Here is a 17,846-nt window from a genome sequence, read left to right on the forward strand (position 1 = left end):
ATAAGCATATGACGCGGACGCGTCGGTCATGCGTCCGCGTGGGAAGGATTGTGCGTTCAGCACCAATCCAGCACCACTTTAGCACAACTTTCGGTCGTGCACCCTTTTCACGTCGAATTCCAGGGCATGCGGCCGCGTGATTGACGCGGTCGCGTGGGAGGCCAGCATTCCCACTCGACGCGGACGCGTCGGCGACGCTGCCGCGTCGCGTGCGTGCTTTTTTTTTATATATATAATGCAGTATGCAGAGTGCAATGCTAATATGAATGTTATGCAAAACTCCAGGTTCAATAAAATAAAATAAAACTCGAAAACAAACAAAACAGACTAGAATTAAAACTTAAAAAGGGATGATCATACCATGGTGGGTTGTCTCCCACCTAGCACTTTTAGTTAAAGTCCTTAAGTTGGAAATTTGATGAGCTTCCTGTTATGGTGGCTTATGCTTGAACTCATCCAGAAATCTCAACCAATGTTTGGAATGCCAACAACCTCCGGGATCCCAAACTAGGCGCAGAAAGCCTTCAAGTAAGTTAAAGCAAGTGACAAGGCCCCAAGAGTGCTGATTTCTAGATTGAATTTCGGGGTCCCAGACCTTACCTTTGCACCCATCTTCTTGTTGATCATCATTTTTCCACTTGGGTGGTGAACAGTCGGAATTCTCACTGAGACATCCAAACAGCTTCCTAGACCCATTCAGTTGAGCTTTATACCAACCTTTGCATTTAAACTTAAGGCTTCCAATCATAATGAACCTTGCAGGATAATTCTTACCACTGGCCATCTTCCTCTTACACTTAATGCCACAAAGAGCTCTAAGTTGACCATCCGTCTCCAGTAGCCCATATTCAAGTGGGATTAGAAAGCTAAGGAATATGAATTTTACCCACTTGAATGTTGTGAAGGATGATGGTAACTTAGGGGGAGGGGTCTCCAATAACTTTGGCAAGGTGATTCCAAGCTCCACTCCCTTGTGCTCTTTGACAACTTCCACCTCTTTGCAAGCTTTTTCAATTTCAACCTCTTCCTCTTGGTAGCTTTTCTCCAATTCAATCTCTTCTTTATTGCTTACCGAGGGCATGGGAGGCTGTGCTTCTTCTTCTTTAATCTCCGTCTCTTGATCGACCTCTTCCAAGTCCTTAGTCATGATATGCATTGGAGGTCGTACACCCTCCTCAGCATCAATTTCAATCGCCTTGGAAGGAGGTTTTATAACCTGACTTTCCCATGGAGGTTCAGCATCTCCTAAGTCTTTAACCACTTCTTTCTCTGCAACTATTATGGCTTCCTCCACTTGTTCCAATACAAAGCCATGTTCCTCATTGTCCACCGAAGTTTCTAGTGTCTCCTTCATGCTTTGCTCTTCTTTTTATTTTCCACATGTAGCCATGGAGTTCTTTGAGTGCTCAGATATTGGGAAGCTATTATATTTACTAACTCGCCTAAGGCGGCCGCGAAATTTAGCACACTCTTATTCATCCTTTCTTGCCTTTGAAGAATAACATGAAGTTTGTCATCCATTGGAGGTTGGGGTGGATATGAGGATTCATTGGTTGGGAGAGAGGGTTCATAATAGGAAGGTGGTTCATCTTGATAATGATATGGAGATGGTGAATATTGAGGTGGTGGTTCATGAGAGTAGTTGTGTTGGAAAGGTGGTGGTTCTGTGTATGGTTCATTTGGCTCATAAGGTGGTTGGTATGGTGGATACGAGTTAGGGTCATATGGAGGTGATTGGCGGAAAGGGGCTTGTGAGTATGGTGGTCCAAATTCATGTTGAGGAAAGGGTTCATAGGCATATGATGGTGGTTGTTGATAGTCCATTGGAGGTGGTTGTCGCTAAGAGGGTTGATCAAATCCTTGTGGCTCCTCCCATCTTTGATTGTTCCAACCTTGATGCCTGTTCTCATTGTAATTTCTTCTTCTTGCAACATAATTGTAACCAGACTCATAGCCAAAGGGGTGAGAGTTCATAGCAGCAAATAAAAATTAAAAACGAAAATAAAAACAATTTTAAATTAAAAGGTTATTTAAATTTTGAATTTGAAAATTAAATTTTGAAATAAGATAAGATAAGATTTTGAAAAAGATATGATTTTTGAACGGTTTGAATTTCGAAATTTAAATTTTGAAATTTTAAATTTTGAAATTTTAAATTTGTATTTTGAAAATTGAAATTTGAAATTTTGAAATTTGAGTTTTAAATTTTGAAAAAATTTTTTTGAATTTAATGAGGAAAGAGAAAAACAATAAAATGACACCAAACTTAAAATTTTTAGATCAAAACGAAGAAAACAACTAAGAACAACTTGAAGGTCAAGATGAACACGAAGAACAACTTGAAGGTCAAGATGAACACCAAGAACAAATTTTTGAAAAAAAATTTTAATAACTAAATAAAAACCAATAACCTCTTAATTTATGAAAAAAAAATAAAAACAAAAATAAAAACAAATAAACAAGCAAAAAGTAAATATTTACAATAACCAATAATAAGGCACACGTTTGCAATTCCCCGGCAACGGTGCCATTTTGAAGAAACTGAAGATTGATGGTTTAGAAGTTATAGTAAACTCTCGTTGCAAGTATAGTTACTAAACCAAGCAATCAACCTTTCTTACAAACATTTTGGTTGTCACAAGTAACAAACCCCTAAATAAATTGATAACCGAAGTATTCAAACCTCGGGTCGTCTTCTCAAGGAATTGTAGGGAGGTGTTCTTATTATTGGTTATAAGTCTTGTAAATTGGGGGTTTTGGAAAGAAGGAGCAAGTAATGTAAGATAACAAGTCGTTAAAATAATAAATAACAAAGCTCTTGGCAAGGTATAAGAACTGGAAGTCCTATCCTGGTTATCCTTATCAATTGTGATGAGAATTGGATTTTTCTCCCACTTTGTTAACCTCTAACTATGAAGGTAAGTTAAGTGGATGAATTAATTTTTATTCCTCAGATCTTAGTCTTTCCTTGAGAAAAGTTAGAGTTATTGGAACTCGAATTAATTCTTGAAGAATTCCAATTTTCAATCAACAATGAGTTTGATAACTCAAGTGTCTCCAATGACTCAACCAAAGCCAAGAGGGAAAATTCTAAATTAAATTAAAAGCATCAATATAAATAAAGCAAAGCAATCTTAAATCTGAAATACCTCAAATAATATTAATTAAGAAAATCATAACATGAATGTAGTATAAGCCAAATAGGCAACATAACTAATATAAGCATTAAAGTATCTGGAAGTAAGAGATAAATATAAAGTAAAAAAACATTGAACCTGGGATTGAGAAGCACTCCTAAAACTAAGAGAAATCCTAAATCCTAATCCTAAGAGAGAGGAGAGAACCTCTCTCTCTAAAAACTACATCTAAATCCTATGAAAAGTGAATTATGAAAGCTTTTTGATGAATAGATGCATTCTCCCACTTTATAGCCTCTAATCTGTGTTTTCTGGGCCGCAAACTGGGTCAGAAACAGCCCAGAATTCGCTGGTTGCGAATTCAAACACGCTGATTTTTCGTCACTGCGACGCGGCCGCGTGGAGCACGCGTTCGCGTCGCCTAGAGTCAGGGAAGCTATGGCATATTATATATCAAATCAAAGCTCCGGACGTTAGCTTTCCAACGCAACTGAAACCGCATCGTTTGGACCTCTGTAGCTAAAGTTATAGTCGTTTGAGTGCATAGAGGTCAGGCTGGACAGCTTAGCAATTTCTCCAACTTTTTGTATTCCTTCCACTTTTTCATGCTTCCTTTCCATCCTCTGAGCCATTCCTGCCCTGTAATTTCTGAAATCAATTAACACATATATCAAGGCATCTAATGGTAATAAGAGAGGATTAAACATAGGGAACTTAAGGCCAAAGAAGCATGTTTTCAATTAAAGCACATAATTAGGAAGGCAAATGTAAAACCATGCAAATAATATGAATAAGTGGGTAAAGAGTTAATAAAATCCACTCAATTGAGCACAAGATAAACCATAAAATAGTGGTTTATCAATTACCCTATACACTAGGATATTAGAGTGCACACACGCCATCAGTGAGGGTTCAATGCTCAACCTCATGTCCCCTACTTTCACAAGCTGTCTTCTTACAAATTTACTTGCTTTTACTGTATGATTTAAACTGGTGGAATCTGCTCTATGTTCTGTCTTAGAGAACTTATTTATTTTAATCAGATAGACAAAATCATATAGTTGCATTCATGTATATAGGTTGCATTGCATTGCATGAGTCTTACAAACGCATATTCATTCATTTTTACCTCCTCCAACTAAGCATGAGGACATGCCAATATTTAAGTGTGGGGAGGTTGATAAACCATTATTTTATGATTTATATTGTGTTTAATTGAGTGGTTTTATCAATTCTTTCACCCACTTATTCATATGATTTGCATGTATTCACAATTCCTTCCTAAAATTGTTCTATGATTGAAAACTTGCTTCCTAAAGATCTTTTAATTGAATATTTTTTTATTCTCCTTCATACTATTCGATGCCGTGATCTGTGTGTTAAGTGTTTCAAGCTTCATAGGGCAGGAATGGCTTAGAGAATGGAGAGAAAGCTTGCAAAGATGGAAGGAACACAAGAAATTGAGGAGATGACCAGCGAGAAGTGACGTGGGCGCATGGCTCCCGCGACCGCGCGGAATATAGGAAATTGCAGTGACGCGCTCGCGTGCATGACGCGAACGCGTGGATTGGAAGCTGCACGAGTGACGCGAATGCGTGGACGACGCGCACGCGTGGCACGGAAAACGCTGAGTGACGCAAACGCGTGGACGACGCGGTCGCGTGGCGTACGCGATCTGTAGAATTTACAGAAGTCGCTGGCGTGAATTCTAGGCCGCATTCTAACCCAGTTTTCGGCCCAGAAACGCATATTAGAGCCAGGGAACATGCAGAGACAAAGGACGACATTCATTCCGCATAATTGGGAGTTTTTGATCTGATTTTACTCATCCTATAGGTTTTCTCTCTACACATTCATAGTTCTTAGGATTTTGTTTTTATTGCTTTTTGGATTGGGATATCGAGAAGAGTTGTTACCTCCGCAAGACTTCATCTCTCTAGTTTGTTTTCTCTACTTTTTACTTACTCTTCCATATCCTTAATTTGTCCAGAGTAAAATTGGATTATTTTTAGAATTATTTAATACAAAGACTATTTTTATTTTTTTTAATTAATCTCTTTGATTATTGTTTATCATGTCTCTTTTTATTTTCCCTCTTTATTTTGTGAAGTCTATATTTATGATAATGGAGTAGTCCCCCAACTTGATTGGGAGTTGATTAAAAGGAGAACCTTGAGTTGGAATACTCAAGAGTTCAATTGTAATTGGTTCGTTGTTGGTGGCTTGTTAGTCACTAACTCTAATCCTTCCCAAGGGAGAGGATTAGGACTTGTGAATAGAAGTTGGCTTTTAACTTGACTTTCCTTCATTCGTTGAGGGTTAACTAAGTGGAACAACTACTAATTATTAATTAATCTTGAGAAAATTCCAACAAGGATAGAACTTCCGATTAATCTTCTCCCGGTCAAGATTTTTATTTAAATTACATAAATTCTCTGAATTAACTTCCTGTTTATCAAACTCAAAACCATTTTGCAAAAACCTCTGATTAATAAAATAGCACGTCTTTCTGCAACTCGTTGGGAGACGACCTGGGACTCATACTCCCAGTATTCTAATTCTAATTTTGTGACAACTCTTTTCTAAATTGACAAGTGAATTTTTGCTGGTTAAGAGCTGTACTTGAAATGCCATTTTTCTTAATAATTCTTAATCTGCCAATTTCCACCACGTCAGAGATCCTATTCCGACACTAGTGAGAACCGACAGATGATTAGCCTTTCGGTAGCTGTACCTGGTATTTTTCATCCGAGACGAGAAATCTGACATTTGTTAGCCGTGCAGAAACCGTACCTGGTATTTTTCATCCGAGAGAATCATACAGCTTGCCATGGAAGGGAGCACGCATGATTGGAAGAAGGCAATAGGAAAGCAGAGGTTCAGAAGCAACAAAGCATCTCCAAACGCTTATCTGAAATTTTCACCAATAAATTACATAAGTATCTTTATTTTATTTTATGTTTTATTTATCTTTTAATTATCAAAATCTCATAACCATTTGAATCCACCTGACTAAGATTTACAAGATGACCATAGCTTGCTTCAAGCCGACAATCTCCGTGGGATCTACCCTTACTCACGTAAGGTATTACTTGAACGACCCAGTGCACTTGTTGGTTAGTTGTGCAGAGTTGTGAAAAGTGTGATCATAATTTCGTGCACCAGGTGGCTATTCCGACTTATAAACCCACTCAATAATGGCTACATTGCACATACGCTTTTGTTCCAATACAACCAAATGGGTGAGTCTCCCATTAAAATTCTTGCAATGTATTAATTGTTGAGTTACATTGAGATGCATACTGGTTCTCCTAATACAGCCTGTTGTTTCCATTCACCTAGTTTTGATTGTGGTGTATATGCAATAAAATTCATAGAGTACTGGACTGAAGACGGGAGACTAAATGACTGGAATTATGTGAGCTTCCGAAATTCTATATCTTATTAAATGAGTTTTTAAACACACGTCACTATCTGTACCTAGATGCAGTTATTTATCATTGATTTTCACATGTAGAACACCATCAAGTTATATAGGTTGGAAATAATGCTTTACATCATCCTATGTCACAAAAATTCAGCCATTGGAGATGCTTTGAATGCCCTTGACAACTGTGCTCGATCTCTTATGCGCTGCAACCAACCTAAGAATAAACGTAAGGAGGTTAGGACACCATTTACAGCACCTAACACAAAGAGCATGTTTTGGCGAGCTGCAGGAAAGCCGAAGAAAAAGACCATCAAAAAAGGAGCTAAACATGGGGAAAAAAGGCTGCATATTACTTCCTTGTTTACCTAGGGTGGGGATATTCTCACATTATGTGCTATATTTTGTTGGGACTATTTATTTTCCTTTCGTACACAAAGTGATTGTTTCTTTTGGATTCTTACGCTGTTAACAGGTATTTGTACTTTGAACCTTGACGAACGTTGTTGGTTAATTCAATGATAATGCATGTAATGTGGAGGTGAATCTTGTCTTTTGCACCTTGATTTGTGATAATTTTGTGCACAGGATCAACACCTTATGTGTTTTGAAGTATTTTTATTACTAGTGACTAATCATGTTGATGTTTCAATATGTTAACTCTGGATGTCTCTACTTATGTTATTCATGTATTATTAGTCATGTGTTGTTCGCAGGTGACTGAAAACGGAACTACTTTCTGATGGAAGTGTGTTCATATGGATGTGTCTTCTGCATTATGTGTCTATGTTTGTCGTGTAATGTTGGCAGATGTGTCTTATGATGGAAATGCCTTTTGCCAATGTGTCTTTCAAGTTTTTTTAACTATGGATGTGTCTTCCGAGGGAAGTTTAGTGTCTTCCCGTGACTTCTTTGGAGGTATCCTTGGTTGGATGTGTCTTTTGCTGGAGGTGTCTTATGCGACTGTGTCTTTCGTGTTTTCATATAATCGCGGATGTGTCTTTCGAGGGTCGTGTCTAATTTTGTCGTGTCTTCTTCAAAGGTGTATAATTATGGATGTGTCTTATGCTTTTTGGTAGTGTTTTATGCTATCATAGAAGGAAGGTTTCAATTAAGACTTGATTGATTCATTATGAGGCCTAACTCGCACCTTTTTGGGTTAGTAACCGTAACAAAATGAAACGCAACCTAAATTAAATAAATTTACTCGCCTTTGTCCTCCACGTTAATAGCACATAACATTCATGATTATTTTGTGAAGCTAATTCAAACTTAACAAACTTGTAACAGTATGATCCTATTGGTGGATCAAAAAACTCAATAAGTAATGATATATCCTTAGCTTAACAATATTTATTAAATTAAAAACCTAAATCCTTTGTCAAAGATAAGTGAAAAAAATGTTACTAATAAAGAAAGGGAAATGTCCATTCAAATCTATAATCCAAAGTCTTCTAATTGTGTCAAAATGAGTTTAACAAAGACAAGAACCCGCCATGTTCCTGTGATTCATTCGCTCTCATAGCAGAAACCATCATTGTAGTTGGATTGATTGCTTCTTCATTTTTCTAAAAAAAAAACAAAATAAAAAATGCACAAAAAAAAGTGAATAACAGTTTCAACTTTATCCATCAAGTTATGTTAACAAGTGGTTCGAAACTAATGAAATGGTAAACACATACCGGAGGTGGATTCTTCTTCTTTCTTTGCATAGATTTCTTGATGCAGGTGTCCAGTTCAGATAAAAGCCTCTTCAATCTTGGCCGACCCTTCGTTGCGACCTTTGAAGGACCTCAAATGTCAGATGAACCAAGAGCGGGGTCACACTGTATCACCATGCTGTTCTGTGTAGTTGGAACACTTCTAGGTCCTAAGTTCGAGCGATAATCAAACAGCTTGGCCCTTAACTCATCAAGACTCGAATATAACATGACCGCTTCTTTTTCACATGTCACGAAATCCTGGGCAACATTAAAGAAGTGTGAACACAGTCCTCTAAATAAGTTGTGGCTTTCATCGGATTGCTTTTCGTCATGGCTGCTCTTGATGAAAGTGTGTTTGTGTTGTACATTCTTGCTCCATCGAAGGAGCACATAGCAAGATGGTACTCTGTCTACTCCGTAATAAAAGAACACAGCAAGACAATCACAAAAAAGAATACATCTTGATTCAAACATGTTGTACTCGCACCGAATCTTGTGTGTCGCTGGGTCAAACTTGACACTGTTCGTCCAGGACCTAGGCTCCCCATATAGTAGGTATTTCTCATTCACGGTCACACAAAATAAATCGCCATCTTGAGTCACACCACAGACTAAACAATCTCCTTTTTTCTTGAATTCCTGTTGTACTTCCCTAAACTTAAAGGTTGTGTACTCACGCTGAAATTGTCTTTCAATTGTAGAGCTCGATGAACAGGGGACAACTCCTTTAGAGTCTACAGCATCATCCTTCGACTCCTTCGGCTCCTTGTTCCCAAGCATGTTGTCATACTCATGCATGAACTGAACCAGTCCACTCTTGTAATGCAAGTAACCACCGAAAAAGGCGTGCATACTTTCACTCCGTTGGGTACTTCTATTACCAGCCCAAAATTCACCTTGAAAATAGATTGGAACCCATATTCAACGATCATTATAAAGGTCTACAAAACCAAATGAAAACAAAGCAATAATCACCATCATGAACAATTAGCTATATCACAACACACAACTACAGACTTAGTGAACCAAGTAGACATCGACCTTTCAAACAGAGATATCCCATAAAAGTATCAAAATAGGTTATAAATCATCTTATGACAACAAGACCTAAATTCGAGTATAATTAAAACAGAACCTGCATAATAAACCTACTATCCAAAAAGAACAAAGGAGAATAATACAGAACAAACCTGATAGCCATCTATTTTGCTCTAAGTTAAACTCAACAATGAATGCACACCAATCCTTCTCGAAAGATTTCACAGACCGGGCATTCCAAACTGTGCCATGCATTCTAATATCTATTTCTCTGTATCGAGCATATCCTCCAAGCTTATGCAGTATCTTCTTCATTATGAGCCATATGCACCATCGGTGGCAAGTATCTAGAAGGACATTTCTAATAGCACCAAACATGGATTTGCACTGGTCCATGATGATGGCCTTTGGGGGAGTTCCCATGCACTTCAACCATTGCTTAAAAATCCACTCAAAGCTATGAATTTCCTCGTTTTCCAGCAAAGCACATCCGAGCAGAGTGGACTTGCCATGATGGTTGACACCAACAAAAGATGAAAACAGAAGTCCGTGCCTATAATAAATTCAGCCAAAATTAATAAATCACGATAGTACGAAAACATTAACCCTTTCAATAGAGACAGAAACACAAATATACTTGTTTCTTCTGTATGTTGTATCAAACGATACCACATCTCCATAATATTCATAGAACGCCTTGCATCTTGCATCTATCCAGAGCGCACTCTTAAACTTGTTAGCTTTGTCCACATCAACTGCATAAAAGAAATTCGGATTGATATCTTTCATTTGCATGGAATAGCTAATCATTTCATTCACATCTGCGTTTTCGTCAGCACAACGCAGATTGCTCGTAATGTAGTTTGTCACATCCTTTTCTGAGTAACCCAACTTCGACGAGTCACCAATCTCGTTCGCCAGTGCGAGATAAGTCTTGTTGGGCTGTATGCTAGCCTCATCGTTGTCCTGAATCACATACTTTGAATGCATGGTCAGTTCCCTGTACTCAGTGTCATGCATAGCTTGCTTGGCAGTGGGTATGCTTCAATTCTAATTTTGACACCATCCAATTATCCTTCTTCCTATCAAGCATCACATACATCCTTGCTTTGCATCTGGCTATTGTTATTCTCTTTACCCGAGTTGCTGCCTTCACTCGAGACTCCTGATAACCTTCACGACTGTAGTGTATCAATTGGTTGATGGGTATCCTTGATTCCTTCTTGTTCTTGTCAAAGTTGGTATTTCTAATCCTAGTCACGAACCAAACTTTCTTTGTATAATTAGAATAGAACTCTTGTGTCTGCTGCAACAAAACAAATCTCAATCCTACGTACGGAATTTTCTCTATTGGAATTCCAGTGTGATCGGACAACTGCAAATCTATTTAGAAAAAATATCATTCAACACAAAAAAATACTCAACTAATTAATTTCCAATATCTCACTAATTTTGTGACCAGAATAAAACATATTTCACACCTCATGATTACTACCGTAGCATCATCCTCTAATTGAATAACGTCTACAGATTCTTTTTCCTGAAATCGATAACCGAGGACATACACCAAAAAAGATAACCATCCACCGTTCGACACTCATAAAAACTCTTCCAACAACCACTTATCCATTGATAACACCAACTAATAAACAACCAAAACTAAACTAATATAAAACAACACTATCCATTTTCATATCTATAAAACAAAAATTAATCAAAGTTGCAAACATCAATTCAACATGGTGAACAAAAAGAATAATAAACTACATCAAAAGTAGAAAATGTAGCATCATTCTAGCATAATTGAAAGAAAGAATATCCACACCAATTCTAATTAAACAAATAAAATCACAATCCTTCCAACAAAGTTTATCACTGTTAATAACTAAACAATAAAATAAAAAATAGATTGCAAATAAACATAACCAAATATACTACTAACACACAAATTACCTTGTCCACACGTTGTATGTCTTCTACACTCAGAGACGGGACATTAACATCAATGAAATTAGAATGATCACTCACATCATATGCAGTGTCGTACGATGCTTCTTCATAAATTGATTGATCCATCGATGTAATGTGGTCCACTCGCCTTCAACGGAAGCACATACACCTTACTCATATGGATTTTAAAAATTATTTGTCAATAAGAGTGGATGTTCATGTTGACGATGATCTGTGAGGGCTGTTCACCTTGATCCTATGGTGGTGGAAGGCTATGGCTCAATATAGGTGGAACGCTATGGCTCAATGTGCATCTATGACAACGACAACACCTATGGTAGGGTGCGATAACAGTGTGTATGATGACTTTATCTCTCACGGAAATCGCGGTGTCACAAAATCGGTTCGCGTGGAAGAGGCTATGTCACAAATCGAACGGTGATTGCAGACTCCTGGTGACGTGAAAAATTTCAGGACGGAGAGATTACCGGAAATAGTTGAGGAGAAGAGGGTTGCGTGACACCTTCATACACTCATGTCGTAGTTCTCTTCTACGGGACTGGTGGTCCCACACAGTGGGATCCGGGAAAAAGCGCAGTCACCATCAAACGATAATAGCGGCGTCCTAGTGACTGAAAAATTTCCATGAATGAGACACGGCCAGCGAGGAGAAAGAGGATTAGGGTTGCATGATGGGTTGCACCGTAGTCTTCGTAATTGATGGGAGATGGCTCATGCTACATTACCACTCCTTATTCTTTCAAAATGCTATATAATGGACCCCACTAAATTTCTAATTGATATAAAAAAATTATATTTAATTAATTTTAATTATTGTTGGTAACAATTGGTAGATTGATATCTTAGCAATCTATACTTTTCCATTATCAATATGTCATTTAATTTAATAAAATTAAATTACTTGAGATTTTCTCTTATTACTACAACTAACAAACTATATATAAGTGGTTAACGCATTCGATATTGTATGGTAGATTTTTGCATAAAAATTAGTGATTGAAAACTAAAAAAATAATAATAAAATTTCTTATGTATGTAATCTTTTAAATGTAATTTTCATAATATACAGGTGAATATTATAAATTCATTATTTTAAAAAATTACAAGTTTTTATTTGATCATACTATTTTTATTGTCTAAATTATCTAATTTAGTTCCATCTATTTTTCATCAATAAATTTAATTTATGTTATTTTTATTCTGACCAATTCTGATATCTAACCATAACATCTCAATTTTAAAATTCTTGTTTTTAACCATGCCAAACAAAAAAAAAAAAAAAACTTGAAAGGATGAGAAAATAATGCATTTCTATAATAAGAATAAATGTAATTTTAGAGAAAAAAAATTAATTCATTTAAGACATTTACGTATATATTCCCAAAAAAGTTTACCGTAAAATCTTTTCTAAATCAATTTCGATAATCATCAAATATCTTTTCTCTTAATTCTCTTCACGGAGTCATTGGCAATAATAATATAATGAAGAATTTGACTTTTTTAACTTTTATTTTTATTGTAAATAAAATATTAATTTTTAATTTAAAAACTCAATAATGTTGACATACTATTACTGTTAAAATCTAATTCCGTTTTTTACTAATAATGTTGTTTTGAATTATTTTTCTGGACTCACTATCAAAAATCGCATTCAAGAGTACAGAAAATCCAAAGAATTCAATTTGATAATTAAAAGATATCTCAAATTTTAAAAAAGACATTACATCTTGAAAATTTTAAAGAGAAAATAATAATAATTCGGTCCTCATCAACTTACTTAACACCTATAATTAGATTTTATGAATTTAATGATTTAAATTGTAACCATAATTTTTACTAAGGCTAGTGAGCGAGACACGGAGTACTTTTGTCAAGGATTGAAAGATTCATGACGAAGCCTTTATTGCGTGCAAAACTGTTCAGTGGATCAAACTAAGGAAGAAGGAAGCGGCAATAATAAAGTTAGATTTCCAAAAAGTATATGATAGAGTCAAGTGGAATTTTATGGACTTTGTGTTGCAAAATATGAGATTTGGAAGAAGATGGAGGAGTTGTGTTATGGAGTGTGTCAGTACGTGTTTTGTGTCAATGTTGATAAACGGCTCGCCTTCTAAGCCATTTAAAATGGAAAGGGCATGCGAAAAGGTGATCTTCTGTTTCCATTTTTGTTCGTACTTGTTGTTGGTATCCTACATAGGATGATTGGAGAGGCTGTTAGAAATGGTCGCATATCTCCATTGTTGGTTGGGATAGATCATATTGAGTTGCCGCATCTTCAGTTTGCAGATGATACTATTTTGTTCTGTCCTCCCGAGAAAGAGACCATCAAGAATTACAGGAGGCTGCTTTGTTGCTTTGAGTTGATATCAGATTTAAGTATTAATTTTGATAAATCTTGCTTGATTCCTATTAATTGTGACGAGCAGCGGATACAACGTATGTGTAGTGTGTTGGGTTGTAAGGAAGCCACCCTTCCAGTTAAATATCTGGGTATCTCGTTAGAAGCAAATCCGAGGTTGGTTAAGACTTGGAAGCCAATAATAGATAAATTGGAGGAAAAGTTTAGCCTCCGGAAAGGCAAGGTTCTCAATAAAGCCAATAAGTTGGAGCTTATCAAATCTGTGTTGAATAGCCTTCCGGTTTATTATTTGAACTTATATAAATGCCTAAGGTTGTTGTAGAGAAGCTGATTTCTCTGCAGAGAAGATCTCTATGGAGTAAGGATGATGGGAGAAATTGTATGGTTTTGATTAAGTGGGAAGTGGTGCAGGCTTCTAGAAAGTTAGGCGGGCTAGGAGTTGGGGATGCTTTAATTCGCAACACAACTCTCCTATTTAAGTGGTGGTTGCGCTTTTCAAAAGAGGAGTGTCCATTGTGAAAGAAGGTGGTGTGCTCCTATAATAACCTGAATCCAAAAGTGCCTCTGTCCACCTAGGAATTACCTGTTCAGGGGAGGGGCGTGGAGGGATATCTGTTAGTTACAGTTCACGAATCAAGAAGTTAGACAGAAGATGATTATTGGGTTTTCTATGGAGGTCGGTAATGGGAGAGGAACTCGTTTCTGGGAGGATGTCTGGCTTCTTGGAGGTTCATTGAAAGATTATTTTCCAAGACTCTTCTCAATTTCAAACCAAAAAGGATCAATGATATGTGATTGTGGGTTTTTGGATGAGTTAGAGTGGATATAGAACTTTCAATGGAAGCGAGAACTATTCCATTGGAAGTTGGATCTAGTGAACCAGTTACACGATACGTTAAGTGTAACATCCTAACTTTTAGCACGTCATGATCGTACCAAAAGTGAGGCGTTACTAACATGTTTTCCTTATTTATTATTTAATATTGAGCCTTTAGTTCAATTTTGCGTTTCAATTTTATCGGATGAGTCGGAAAATTTTGCTTCTATTAATTAAAACCACATTTCAAAGATCTTCAAATAATAATAATTACATAATTATTAATAATAATAAATATTATACAAAAGGATTCAAATGAAACTCAGATACAATTTCTATCCCTCTGTATAAAATAAAAGCTTAATAACAAAAGCGAGGGAATTCTATGAAAGCAACTCAACGCATAAACTTAAATCAAATAAGACTAATAACCGCCCGCAGCTTTAAACTGAGTCTTCGAACCCGTGTCACTGAAAGGGAGGAGACTTTGGGGTGAGAACAAACCACACGTTCTCAGTAGGGAATGGAAATACCGTAAAAGTAGTGAAATAAAATACAAATAATTAACTTTACTAAAAAAAACTATATCTCTATCAAACCTTTTTGAAAATACTTTTGGTTTTACTTTAGCTAACTAATTACCTCTTTTGAAATCTCTAAACTCAAATCAAATTTTAAATATAAAACTAGTCACATTACCCATCTCTCAGTCACATAATTAATCCTCAACAAACACAACATCAATTCTTAACACCTCAATACATTCGTAAACTAATAGCACAAGTAAGAGGTCCAAACCAACATACAAACAAGTCAAACAGCACAATCACAGAGAAGTAATAATATAAGCAAACACAACCAAATACAAATGTGCAAACAACATAATGCATGTCTATCCTTAGTGCAGGCCATGAGCTCATGTGTCGGTTGCCTACCCGCTCCTGACATTACCCAGACACAAGTCCTAGGTATGGCTTTTCAGATGCATACAGTGTGCTTATAAGTCGTACGACTAGGCCGCATACAGTGTGACTTTAAGTTGTACGGCTAGGCCGCATACAGTGTGACTTTCCAAACCAATAAGCGTACATCTAGAAAATAGTTCTCAGTGTGTGGACGTCCCCACTTTACATTTGGCACTAAGGATCAAACAATGTCACATCTGCTCTCCTGTGGTAGACAATTTCTTTAATTAATACATTCTTTTGATCTTTGTTCTCTGCTCTCCTGTGGCAGAGATTCCTTTTCTTAATAAACCGAACTCAAATTATTTTTTATTTAAAACCAACATCACTCTTTATAACCTTTTCCAAACCTCTGAAACTATTTTATTTACAAGAAGTTCTTCTTTCATATAAAAACCAGTTCTTACTTAACCATGATTTTCCCAAACCAACTTCAAAACCATTTTAGATTTAACCTCTTTCAAAAGACTAAAAGAATCATCTTTGATAAATCAATAAAACTCATTCCCACTATCTCAAATAATTTCAAATGCGGATTTATTTTCAATATCAAATTAATCCCAAATCAAGAGAAGAAAATCATTTTACATAATATTCAATCAAACCGACTTTCCAACTCAATAATCAAAATTTTCAGCCACAACCAACCAATTCAGCATAATCTCATAAATCAAAATTTTAAACAATTCCATCAAAATCAGAAAAACAACATCAGTCACAGTCTCAATCCAATCAGTCACAATTCAATTTCATCAACTAACCACTCACAACAACAAAACTAGTCACGAGACATTTATAAACTATTTGTACTTATTCACTAAACTTTTAATGGCATTCATAAATTAAAACAATTAATTTTAAAATAAAATCCCCTACCTCCGTACGAAATCAAAACAACGGAAGTTCTGGAGAAGTTTTTTGACCGAGCTGTTGAAGAAGAAAATGTCAGGAATCGTCTGTGCCTCCTAGAACTCCAATTGGCCGAACTCAAAAGGAAGAGGAGCTACGTCACTGTCAACTTCTATCGGACAAGGGTAACACCAACGTGTAAAAGAGGAGGATACGAACACTTTTATTGGATTAGATTTTTTATTGGAGTTATGGATCGCAAGAAATCGAACTCGGAAATATTAAGATTCTATGGTTTCTCATTCTCTCTCCCTCACGGCCTTCTTTCTTTTCCTTCCTTTAGGTTTATGTTTGGTGGTGGTTGAAAGGAATTAAACTGATTATGGCTAATGGAAATGAGTGAAAATTTGTGATATTAAAGCTCATTAGGTGTCATGATTTTATATGTATACATATGTATTAGGCCACATCTCAAATTTTCTTTCTTTTGCCCCTTACAGGCTTCGGCCAAGTGATGATGATAATTGTTCATATCCTGGGTCGAGCTGTCCGACCCGGGATGATTAGCGACAAGACGACCGACCTCTTCAGATCTGACTATCCGACCTCTTTTCAAAGAGATCGGCCAAATTGCCAGGAAAGCCCAATAAAGGGCCCAAATAGAGGAACACGACCCATATCCAAAGGCAGTCCAAGCCTATAGAGATAAAGGCGGTTCCCTTGAAGATAAGCTGACCTCACCCAAAGATAAGATAAGATAAGATAAGATAACTAACTTATCTTATCTAAAAAGGTCACTCCACACCATTATAAATACACTGGAGCACCCAGGTATAACTCATACTCTGATTCTACTAAAAACCTGCTTAATACCCTTGCTAACTTAAGCATCGGAGTCCCTTGCAGGTACCACCACCCTCCGGTGACGAGGATCAGCATCACCATCAAATCCAACAAGTCGGACGCAGCCGCTCCGGCCGCCACTCACCAGCCGGACATGTTAGCTCCGACCAGCACAGAAGATCTCATCCGAGATCGACCTACAGTTTCAAGTAACCCTCAGAACATTGGCGCCGTTGCCGGAGACCTGGAAGTCATCCCATCACCATGGCGGACGACCATGACAACGACCACGATTCAGATTTAGAGGATAGAACACCGCACAAAAATGCGGACACTACACTGAAGGATACCCCGGAATCTAACGGGGACAAAAACTCATCAAATCCGGGAGTGATAGAAGCACTTCAAGATCGTTTAAAGCAACTTGAAAAAGAAACCCAGCATCAACGAGAAGTTGGGAAAGATCTCCAAAGAGAGGTAAGGCGACGCCAAGAATTAGAAGATAAACTTTTAAAACTCGAAGCCGATCTCAAAGCCAAAGCTACTCGGTCCACCCCTGAGGACAACTCTCGCAAAGATCAAGATCCATTCACTAGGGAGATCATGAAGACCAAAATCCCAAAGGACTTCAAACTTCCGGATATGACTTTGTACGATAGCACTACAGACCCCAACCATCACCTCAGCAATATCAGAAGTAGAATGTACCTCACCGACGCCTCAGATGCAGTTCGCTG

At 37.0% G+C, this 17,846-nt stretch overlaps 1 protein-coding gene across 1 annotated transcript; it reads right to left on the reverse strand.

The window, feature by feature from the left end:
- Positions 1 to 8,357: 8,357 nt before the first annotated feature.
- Positions 8,358 to 11,381, reverse strand: LOC107607600 (protein FAR1-RELATED SEQUENCE 5-like). Its single transcript, XM_016309532.1, has 6 exons — positions 11,259 to 11,381; positions 10,801 to 10,845; positions 10,444 to 10,680; positions 9,943 to 10,271; positions 9,458 to 9,858; positions 8,358 to 9,163 (listed from the first exon to the last, which is right to left on the reverse strand). Exons 1-6 carry the CDS (start codon positions 11,379 to 11,381, stop codon positions 8,358 to 8,360), a joined length of 1,941 nt encoding a protein of 646 aa, XP_016165018.1.
- Positions 11,382 to 17,846: the final 6,465 nt, after the last annotated feature.

The sequence above is a fragment of the Arachis ipaensis genome, chromosome B7 (genome assembly GCF_059453495.1).
Source record: "Arachis ipaensis isolate K30076 ecotype BB chromosome B7, ASM5945349v1, whole genome shotgun sequence".
NCBI lineage: Eukaryota > Viridiplantae > Streptophyta > Magnoliopsida > Fabales > Fabaceae > Arachis > Arachis ipaensis.